Genomic DNA, 11883 nt, shown 5'->3' with positions numbered 1-11883 from the left:
CCATGTCCGAATCTTCCATATCTCCTTTTGTTTCCCCAGTTCTCTGTGATAATTGCAAATGGACAAAAGAACCAGAAGTCAGTACAGTGCATTCACGTTAGAGAGTAGCCCAAAGAATGCTTGTGACTACTCCCACGCGGCGGGGGGGGGGGGGGGTGGACTGTGGCATTTTTAAAACCGGGTGTTTGGGCAATAATTAAATTTAAGATGGAGATTAAAATAATTAGGATGGTTTATCTAATTTCTCCTTTGGAATGGGGAAAGTGTTTTTTGTTCTTTTCTTTTCCTTCTCTTTTAAGAATGTGGCAGCTAGCTGCAAATTAGATCATGCTTAGGAACAATTACAATGCTGAGTTTCAATCACTGGCAAGGAAGGGTGAGAAGCTGGGGCATCCTGATTTGCAGGAAAATCCAAACCAGCTCATCTTTTGCAGCTCCATGGTGATGCTATTGTAAAGTTTTACTGCTTGTCAACCGTGCCTACAGTATGGGAGGCTGAGCCTGGGGGCGTGGTCGGGAGCAATAGTTTGGCTCTTTTTATCCCCCTAAATCAGTTCAAATCCCATGTACCCTGTATTAACTGGAGATTCAAAGAATCAACATGGAATTGCTTGCAGACTTGTCGGCTCCAGTAAAATGGTTTGCATGTTCCTGGTGGCCTAGTGAAAACGGGGAACACATTTGCTTCCCTCTGACTTCCGTAGAGGAAAATCAGCACTATTTTTGTGGACCCCAGAGAGGAAAAACTTACTTCTGATCTGTCGGAGAGAAAACTAGAATGAATGAGCACCAAGGCAGAAAGCCTGATGTGGATATCACACAAGTAGGAGCTGCCATTGGCTTTCTCTTTCTTCCTGTGCACGTTGTAACTGGCTGCTCTCAGCCTTAAAGATTGGGTTTCAGCAGGAGCTTTTCAGGTTCAAGGACGGTTAATGGTTCGTAACTGCCTGACAATAAACTCAACCTGAAAGTTACATCAGCCCAGGCAGATGCCAAAGTCTATAAGACTGGAGGAAGACAGAATCTGCAGCCAAAGCAGGCAGCTTCACCACCTGCCTGCTGGACTGTGCTCTTCATGGGATTGAAACTTCTGAAGTCTGTGTAGGCATCCCGGAAATGGTGGTCTTCATTAATGCAAAGATCAAGTCTTTATTTAAACTTTTTAATAAGAAAAGTAAGTAGTTCCTTTTCTCCTCTCTACCTACTGCGTGTGTCTTTCTTATGTACTACTTTATCCTTTAAGTGACGGAACTAGGGTTAGTGAAACAGCATAATTGGTATGAGTTAAACTCCGTTCTATGCCAGGTTGTTCAGTTAACTCAGACCTTTGTAACTCCAGGGCAGTATTATGTGATCTTAGCATGCCTTATTTATGGTTGGAATTTTAAGTGAATTCACTTCTTTTGTGTTTCTCAAAGGGAGAAAAAAAAAATCCTTTGAAGAAGGAAAGAAGCTTTGTATTTACTTTGTTTCCCTTGATGCTTTTTTTTTTTTTTTTTTGATTTTTTGGTTAAGTATGCAGTTTAAGTAAGGGAGCCTCTGTATATCACTTAGTTTTGGTTGGGAAGAGCCTCTAAAACTCTCCTGTACTCACTGTTATGTATTTAAGAGCCGTCTAGACTGATCAGTGATTGTTGTCAAGTACAGAGCTTTTGTCGTGTGGCTGCATTGTGTACTTATTATTGGTTTAAATCTCTTCAACCCAGGTACTTCTTCCTTCCTTTGAAAATATAATTTTTACAAATACATGGCTTTGTTTTTACGTAGGTGCTAGTTTGTTTCATTTTTTTTTTTTTAACCAAACGGGATAAATGTGCGTGGGTGGGGGCACTGGTAGGAGAAGCTTTCAAGAGAGCAACAAAGAAGAGCGTTCTGGGCTCCTTTTCTGCAGCTCCCTTGCTCTATGCCTGTCTCTGTGTGGATTGATTAGAATCTGCCCTGGCAAGAGGGAGAGACTGCAGGCAAGAGACAACTGCTCGTTAATAGGAGCCAGTTGGTAGCTTACGGATAGGCTGATGGTGTGATTGCACAGACTCGAATGCTATTACTTGGATTTGATATGTAATTGGCAAATAGGAAGAATTTCAATTTTCAGTATTTTCCCACTATGAAGAATGGTAATTAAATCTTTAAAACAAATGAATGTCAGCACAAAACATTGTAATAACCCTGGATACTCTTTGGGGAACATAGTGTGAGTTCAGCAGTCTGCTAGATTCTCAGATACATAAACAACAGGCCAGTCAGGTCCTCGTGGTTGTTATGTATTAAGATTGATGGGTAATTCACCACGCAAAGCGTGTGTTCAGCGAGAGATTACTGGAGACGCTAGGTGCATGATTTCTGTGTCTCTTTTGTCAAACATGAGAACAGAAAGCACACAGCACATTTCTGTTTTTAAATGGTTGTTTAGTTCTCAGTGTTTATTTTCCCATTTAGCAGTTGATGGGGAAGGTGGGATTACTTAAGAAATGAATTATTTGGAGGCAAAGCTTCAGAGGAATGGAGAGGTTAGAAGCTGCAGAAAAGATGGTTTATGGCGTGAGAGCTAACAGTGGCTCAGGTTCACAGGGGAGCCGAGAAAGGCACAGTCCTTCTTCAGCGATGCTTTCACTGCCCCTGCCGCAACCATGCTTTACATATTTCATGAACTAAGGGCTTTACACATATTAAATTAATTAATTTGGTCTTTATAGTCGTGCCAATAGCTGTGCTATGGGGTGAGTTCAGTTTATTTTAAATGTATTCAAATAGATGCAGTAGTTTGTGCATGTTTGCTCACTTTGAGAATCTCTTTTATGATTTCATTTCCAGGTACATGTTAGTTGTAGAAGTGTTTTTGCCCCCTGTGAACTCTATAGCATGGATTGGAATTAAGAACAAACAACTTGCTCCTTACAATTCTAGTGTCTCCTGGCTTTACAGCTGTTAGACTTGTCTCCCCAAGTTAATGCCTTAGCATAGGAGCCTTCTCTTATACTTCTCTAGTCTCTCTTCCATTTGTATTACAATGCCAGCATATAGGGAAACCCTGGTGGCTTAGTGGTTAAGTGCTATAGCTGCTAACCAAAGGGTTGGCAGTTTGAATCTACCAGGTGCTCATTGGAAACTCTATGGGGCAGTTCTACTCTGTCCTATAGGGTCACTATGAGTCGGAATGGACTTGATGGCACTGGGTTCAGTATATATATAGATGGCACTGGGTTGTTGTTGTTGTTTTTATAGATGAAGGTTAAAGCCATGGATTGTTAACCAAAAAGTCAGCGGTTCAAAACCACCAGCGGCTCCCTGGGAGAAGGACGTGGCAGTCTGCTTCTGTAGAGATTTACAGGCTTGGAAACCCTATGGGGTCGCTATGAGTTGGAATTGACTTGGCAGCAAGTTTGGTCTATATAACTCACTGCTGAGACCAAACTCACTGCCTGCCATCGAGTCAATTCCGACTCATAGCGACCCTATAGGACAGAGTAGAACTGCTCCATGGGGTTTACAAGGAGCAGCTGAGCTGAGCTCTTAACCACTGCACCATCCAGGCTCCAGTGTAGGCAGCATTTAAAAAATTGTAGATGAGTTTGTTTTGGTGCTGCCAGCTTCATTTTGGGCTCCCTTGGGGCACCAACTTGTATTGTCAAGAAAAATGAAAGCAACAAAGGGTAGCAAGCGCTAAGGGCATTAAAGGGAAATTATAAGGAATTACCTTACACTCATTTTCCCCTCTAATGTTCTGGTCTGCATTGTGATGGGCAAAAATTAACTTGAAATGCATTTGGTTGGGAAAAGTCAGTTGAATTGAAATTAAAAAAAAAATGTTTTAATATAAAAGTTTTTCATTGAAAACAAATGCAGAGAAAATTTTATAGCACAAACTGATTTTCATTTCAACTAGATATGCGGTTTAAACATATTAAATTGAATGTTCATGCTTACTTAAAAAAATTTCATTGTGTTTACAGCAGTAATGTTTTTAAACAGTGCTTTAGAGAGGAAAGATTTGGTCTCAACCTTTGGGTAAGAAATTTATTTCTGTCAGAACAGCCTAACATGTACTGATGGAATGACCTTGTGTGATTGCGTTATAGGTCTTTGCTGTGGTGGAGTTAAGTAGGAATTAGTGGTCCTATCAATTTCGTCAATCACTTTGTAATATTGGAGTAGAAGGAGGGTCCGGAATGCTGGGAAGCAGTTACCAGAGCAAACAGTTCTACCAAAACACCGTGGTGGATGGCAGGCATAGTTTCAGCTTTTCCTTTCGAGATTAAATACTGTGTGAAGGACATCTGGAATCTCAGATTAAATCTCATTCAGAATTTGCTCCCTTTCCCCTTTGCTGGTCCTTGTCCATGGATGTATTATGCACCGAGATATGAACTTACTGTAATAAATTGGGAGCTAATGAAGCTTAATTTGACACCCGAATTTATTCTTTCTACAGCTGTTTCCAACCTAGATGAAGAGAGCAGATGGACAGTCCACTACACTGCTCCATGGCACCAGCAGGAGAACGTGTTCCTTCCCACCACAAGACCCCCCTGCGTGGAGGACCTGCACCGCCAAGCCAAGCTGAACCTCAAATCCGTGTTGAGGGGTAAGGTGGCTGTTCTCAAAAGCTTGTTGTTCTTAAACTGCTGACTGTTAGAACTGAGTGTAAACTTGACTACTTCCTGTAAAAGAAGATCTGTTTACTCATGACCTAATACATTCCTAAAACGTTACTGTCTCTATAGAAGCACGCCTATTTACAAATATGCAAATCTGTCTTCAAAGAGCCCACTCTTGTTTAGAAACCCTTTGGGTGTTTAAACCACCAGTTATAATGTAATCTAAACAAACCCCTGCTGACATGGGAAATTTTGCCAGTGCCTTTTAAAGCTATTGTTAAATATTCAAAGCAAATTTGTTGAAGTTGGTACTTTCTAATAGTTTGTTTTGTTTTGTTCAAGTTGGGTGGAAAAGGAAAGTATATATGCTTTGAAGGCATGCTAAGTGGTTCAATCTGTAGGAACTTGGGTAGTGCCCAGTTGGGCGCCTTTAAGCAGAGTCCCTGTCAGCAGATGGGCAGGGTCCACATGAAATACAGAATGTGTTCCGGTATTAAAGTGTGGATGGCACAAGTGGTTTGCAGTTAGCTGCCTATCTAAAGGTTGGTAGTTTGAACCCACCCAGCGGCTCTGCAGGAAAAAGCCCTGTTATACTGCTTCCATAAAGAGATTACAACCACGAAAACCCTATGGAGCAGTTCTACTCTGTAACACGCGCGGTCACCATAGTTGGGGGCTAACAACAACAACAACAGCATTCAATGGCTGACTCAACAGCCGCTAGCAACAACATTCCTCTATCTAGTTTACTATTCTCATTTGTACCTCAACTCATTGACATTAAGAAGCATAAATGTATGGTAAGGAAGGCTTCAGAAAGGGGAGAAAGAAGGGACAGGCTCTTTAAAGAGGAAGGAGTGACTTGTAAGATCCATAGACTTTGTTTTTTGAAAGAACAAAACCAGAGTTCTTATTCTACCAGTTTACTCCTACCATGCAATATTTGGGACATAATTATACTAATGAGATTATTTATTTATCTGAAATTCTAACTTAACTGGGCATCCTGTATTTTATCTAATTGTCAAAGGCTTACCTCTGGGAGAAGTCCTGTCATTGGTTCAAGGAAAATCCAGCATGAGGACCCATGTAATTATTATGATACTTTTTACTAGTGAAAAACCAGTTGTGTCAAGTTGATTCCAACTCATAATAACCCCATGTGCTTCAGAGTAGAACTATGCTTCGTAGGGTTTTCAATGGCTGTGACCTTTTGAAAGTAGATCACTGGGCCTTTCTTCTAGGGTACTTCTAGGTGAGTTCCAACTGCCAACCTTTTGGTCAGTAGCCAAGGGCTTAACCGTTTGCTGCGCCCAGGGAACTCCTTGACTAGTATATCAATCATTTATTAAGTGCTTCATTCTTTAATGTACTGCTATAACTACAATTACTATGTAACATTTATTAAATGCTTAAATACATTCCATGTACTGTTCTAAGCCCATTACATGTATTATCTCATTTAATCTTCACAGTAATCCTATTACTATTATTTGACCCATTTTACGAAGGAAGACATGGAGGCACAAATACAAGAAACTTGCCTGAGATCTCAAAGTTAGTTAGTGGTGGAACCAAGATTTAATAAGCCTGGGCAGGTTGAACTCATGCTGTGTGTGTGTGTGTGTGTGTGTGTGTGTGTGTGTGTGTGTGTGTGTGTGTGTGTGAAAATATATACAACCAGACATACACCCATTGAACAGTTTTAACATGTACAGTTCATTGACAGTGATTACATACTTCACACTATATTACATTACCATTCTCCCTATCTCTGCCCATATTGTCTCACTACTGTTCACTAAGACTGCTCCTTAAAGTTCTCATCTGTGCTTTAGAGTTACTGTTGTCATTTTGATCTCATAAAGATAATTCCTTAAAAGGGCACAATGTTCAAGGCAAACATTAATTATTGAGCTTAACTGTTGTTTAAAGATGACTTCACGGGATAATTTCAGTTAAAGGTTTGAAAGGTTTGAAAGATTTGGGGATTCCTCCAGTCTCAATATATCCAGTAAGTCTGGTTTCCAATAAAAATTAAAAGTTCTGTACCACAGTTTTACTCTTTTGATCAAGGCCCATCTTTTGGGTCCCTGATCAAAACATTCAGTAGTGGTAGCTGGGCACCATCCATTTCTTCTGGTCTCCTGACAAGGCAAGTATAGTTGTTCACGGAGGCAATTAGACCTGCTAGCCATTTTCTTCTTCAATTACTGGGTCTCCATCCTCTGTTGCTCCAGGCAAATAGAGACCAGTTGTTGTGCCTTGGATGTCTGCTTGCAAGCTTTTAAGACCCCAGGCACTGCATAACCAACTAGGAGGTAGAACAGAAGGACTGAACAATATTAGGTCAATTAGCTAGGATATCCCATGAAACCATGACGCTAAACCTGCAAACCAACGAACCAAATCCCATGAGGTTTTCGGTTGTACATAAGCAGCCTCAGCAGCTGCTATTTTTTTCTTTTTTGGTCATTGTTGTAAATATACCAGTCAACAAATGTTTACAGGTGTACAACTTATTGACAGCAATTACAGTAATCAGCTGTGCAACCCTGCTCTTAATCAGTGTGATTTTTCTATCACCGTTAACTCCCCGCCCCTGGTAACCACTAGTAAACTTTGGTCTCTATACATTTGCCTGTTCTAGTCTTTCTATATAAGTGAGGTCATACAATATTTGTCCTTCTGTGACTATAATTTATAGACTTGACATTGCACCGCCCAAAAATGAGGACATTAGTAGGTTCTTTTTTTCCATTTAATCTGAGTAACCTGCATGCTTACTGCTGCAGGCTTAATTGAGGAGAATGGCATTAGTTTGGTTCATTTGCATGGCCTTGGAGTTGTACTTTGAGCTTCATTGACTTTATGATGTTCGTCACTTAATGTATCTAATTCCAGCCAAAGTTTCCTCTAGATCCCTTCAGTTTCTAGTGATTTATCTTTAGTAAATTTCGACAGGTAATTTCTCCATTTATAGCCTGCCTTCCCCCACCAAATGATTAGTAAGAATATTAAATGGCACCCTTACCAGGAAAAACCCCGAGGCAGTGCCATTGTTAGCATTTCACTGCCAGCTTTGAACAACAGAGCGCTGCATGGCCTGACTTGTAGAAAATGCTTTCACGAAGTTCTCAGTGAGTTTGAATATTCAGGCCTGACTTTCTGTTGTTGAACGTTCTCCAGGATACTGTGCTTCATTACATATTTCAGGTATTTTCAAATATCCGCTCAAAGCTTCTCTTTTCTTCCCATTAGAAAATTGAACACCTCTATACAGAGTTTTCTGATTTTATTCTCCTTTTGACTATTCACTAGATCCATGTGAAATGTCACCAGTGGTTTTGTTGCCTAACCTTGTTTTAATTTGAAAAGGCAAATGCTTTAGTAATGGCTTTGATACCCTAAAATGGTTCATCAAGGGGATTTAATATTTTAAAAAATTAATAATTTTGGAAAATTCCTGGGGCTCAATTTTTAAAGTCTGGATTTTAAACTATGTAAGAGATTTTAGGTGAATAATAACTATTTAAGAACGGTGATTGAGAAAGATAAAATGAGAAAGAGCTTCCATGTTCTTTTGTTTTTCATTCAATTAGTTTTAATTACATGCACAAAACTTCACATACCACTTCCCCTAAATCATTTTAGCAACATAGGATAAACACAGCATGAGTGCAGAGTATTTATTGCCTCATTGTCAATGGAAATTAAAAACAAAAACAAAAATCCAGTCCCTCAATATCGGGCACCATTAAAGCCCGATGTTATGTATAGGTTATCAGTCTAAACTGATCCAACCTCAACATTTTTTGCTTAAAAATATAAAAAGGTAGCTAATTATTCACAATGAATAATCTGTTTTGTTCCTTCTATTCTTACTGTGAGCTTATTCCCAATTTTAAGGAGAGGATACCATTCTTTAATGGTAAGCAGGTTGGTACTTTTTGCATAATCATTAAGTACTCATTGTATGAATGGTTTGTCAGTGTTTCAGAAGCTGGACTCTGCTCTTAAGGACCATAAAATACTGAGGAAAATGATAGTGGCAAGGACTAATAAGTTAATAACTAAATGTTGTAAACATTTACTGGTTAATAGTGCGGAAATGCTTATTGGTCGGAGTGATTGAGGAAGGCACAGGTCATGAAAAACTTAAGTTTGAGTTGGTACGTAAGAGCAGATAATAGATATAATTTAACATGTATTTTTGAGTATCAATTCTGTAATATGCCTGGAGTTTTCAAATGACCTAATAGAAGTTCCTGGGTGCCTAACTTTAAAGAGCTGAGCTTGCTGTCTTGAGTCAAGGTTGAATAGTGTGGTGGAGGTGTTTATTGGGTACAACGGGCACCTAGGGAGCAGCTCGGCTGGTAAAGAAAATCATTGAAAGACCTACCCCACCTTATCCCTAGCTCCCCAACTCCTGCAAATGTGTGAAATGGCCTATGGACTGCTAGAGCAGGCCGTCTTCCGTGTGCCGTTTCACTCTCCTTTGGTCCGATATAGCAGGTATCATTTATCTTCGTTGCTGAATAGTCTCAGAATATGATACAATTTCCCAGGCATGCTCAGTTTTGTTGATTGATTTTGTTACTTATGATTTAGGTAATGATTTACTGCTAATGATAACACATATGTAACCTAAGTTTAAAAACTTTTTATAACTCAATTACAAGAAAATTAAAAATTTGGCAAGGGAGTCAAATAGACATCTCTCCAAAGAAGATACCTAAATGATTGTCATTAGTCATTAAAACCAAACCCGTTGCCGTCAAGTCAATTCTGACTCATAGCAACCCTATAGGACTGAGTAGAACCACCTCATAGAGTTTCCAAGGAGCACCTGGTGGATTTGAACTCCCAACCGTTTGGTTAATGGCTGTAGCACTTAACCACTACACCACCAGGGTTTCCAAAGTTATTAAAGAAATACAAATTAAAGCCACAACAAAATACCACTTCACACCTACTAGGGCAATGGTGATGATAATAATAATAATAATCAGAAAATAACAAGTGTTGGTGAGAATGTGGAGAAATTGGAACCCTCATACATTGCTGGTGGGGATATAAAATGGTACCCCTGCAGGGGAAACAATTTTTTAGCTCCTCACAAAGTTAAACATAGAATTAACATGTGACCCAGCAATTACACTCCTAGGTATATACCTAAACAAATTGGAAAACTGGAACTCCAAAGTTTATTGCAGCATTAATCACAATCGCTAAAACACAGAAACAACCCAAGTGTTCATCAGCAGGCTTTGGATGAGTGAAGAAACACACACACATAAACACACAATGGAATATTATTCAGTCATAAAAAGGGAATGAAGTTCTGATACATGGTACAACATAGATTAACCTTAAAAACATGCTTAGTGAGATAAGCCAGACAAAAGGACAAATACTGCATGATTCCACTTACATGAAAGGTCAGAATAGGCAAATGTATAGAGACAGGAGGTAGATAAGAGATTACGAGGGTCTTGGGAAGTAGGGTTGGGGAGTTCTTGGTCAGTGGACCCGGCATTTCTGTTTGTGGTGAAAATGGGAAGTACATAGTAGCGATGGTGGCACATCACTGTGAATGTAATTACACTTAAAAACAGTTAAAATGGCAAATTTTATGTTACATATATTTTACCACAGTTAAAAAAGTAAAACAGTATTTTGATATTTGGTTCACTAAGACATCTGACTAGTGCCAGAAGTGAATTTCTGAAGGTGGACCCTTTATTAATAACAAATTCACCCAGCCTGGAGAATTTGCAGAAGAATTCTACTCTTTTAATCTCCATAATTGTTTGAACCCTTCGTCAGCTACATTGGGGTTAACTGTGATGATGAGTAACTAGATTTTTGTCTAATAAGTTTTTAGCTTTACTAAAAGAGGCACATAATTAAGAGGAGGAAAGGGACTTGAGGGACAGGGAAGTCATGTTCATGGTCAATGAGAGGTCCAGATTTTATTTCTTTACAGCCTCATTTGACCATTGTGTGCATATTGAAGGCTGAAATAATGATACAAGTTATTTTTAAGACTCTTATCACCTAAAAAAGCCCAGCTCGGGGAGGGATAAACATTATTTCTCACAGTGTGTTTAATAGGCAGTTTAGCTACTGTATCCATGAGTTAGTTCACAAAGCATCTGTTGTTGATACCAGAAGTGTTCTCCAGTCCCAGCACTCTTTCCTAAAGAAATACATTTTAGTAGGTCAGCTTGCTCTGTGGCTCTAAAATGAGAGGAGAGATCGCAGGGAGGGGTGTTGAATCTGGCCTATGTTAATTCAAAATCAGAGGGTTATAGTTATTATATCTGGAAATACAGGAGTTAAGGATTTAAAATAAGAAAAATTCGCATATTTGTACCAAGTGATTAAAAATAGGGTGTGTCATGGATTGAACTGTGTCCCCTGGAAATGTGTGTTGTAAATCCTAACCTCTGTCCCTCTGGCTATAATCCCATTTGGTAATGGGTTGTCTTTGTTATATTAGTGAGACAGGATTAGTGTGGGGTGCGTTTTCAGTCAATCTCTTTTGAGATATAAAAGAGATTAAAACAAGCAAATAGGCAAAGCAGAGAAGGGGGAAGAGAGGTGCCAAGCCACATGAAGTCCCAGGAGCAGAAGCTAAAAGAGACAAGGACCTTCCTACAGGGCCAACATAGAGAGAACTCTAGAGCCAGCACCCTGAATTTGAACTACTTGCCTCCTAAACTGTGAGAAAATAAATTCCTGTTTGTTAAAGTCACCCAATTGTGTTATTTCTGTTACAGCAGCACCGTATAACTAAAAGGGAAAGTATGTATATATGAATATCTTGTTTCAAAGTGATTCCAGCAGCCAGGGTCCTCTGATAGTTCTTGACACACAGACTTTCTCTGCATCTACTTCTTGTCATGATTCCTCCTATTTAGCTTTTGACCTAGACAGATAAGTCTGTTCGGAGAAAGGCTGTGGGGTTCTCTGTGGATTTGGCGACTGCTCAGGCTATGCTGTAATGATGAGGAAGTATAGCTCCATTTGCCTTGGGCTCCTGGGTCCCTGGGATACCACAGATGTAATTCTGGATCCGGAATCCTCTCCTGGGTCCTGTGGCACCCTACACTGGCCCGTCTGGGAGATGCCTTTGTAGCATGGCCTGGAGGGTATTGACCGAGAACGCCATATCCTAAAGCACCCACCCTCCACCTCAGACATCTGCTTCACCTACCTTTTGCTAACATCACTGAATTCTTCATCTATTTCCTTTCTGTTACTTTAATTATGAAATATA

General features: G+C 39.7%; 1 protein-coding gene across 2 annotated transcripts in view; it reads left to right on the top strand.

Moving 5' to 3' along the window:
- The first annotated feature begins 385 nt into the window (after nucleotides 1-385).
- Nucleotides 386-11883, top strand: part of NHSL1 (NHS like 1) — an 80158-nt gene continuing 68660 nt past the window's right edge. Inside the window, exons 1-2 of one of the 2 annotated variants that reach the window (XM_023554088.2) lie at nucleotides 386-1174; nucleotides 4433-4585. In XM_023554088.2, the coding sequence (XP_023409856.2) occupies nucleotides 1117-1174; nucleotides 4433-4585 (211 nt within the window). In that variant the 5' untranslated portion in view covers nucleotides 386-1116. Of the gene's footprint in view, nucleotides 1175-3995; nucleotides 4586-11883 lie in introns of those variants that run through there. The other variant, XM_023554041.2, reaches the window with a different exon arrangement.

Source organism: Loxodonta africana, chromosome 1, assembly GCF_030014295.1.
Source record: "Loxodonta africana isolate mLoxAfr1 chromosome 1, mLoxAfr1.hap2, whole genome shotgun sequence".
Lineage (NCBI taxonomy): Eukaryota > Metazoa > Chordata > Mammalia > Proboscidea > Elephantidae > Loxodonta > Loxodonta africana.
This window is presented reverse-complemented; position numbering and strand designations above follow the sequence as displayed.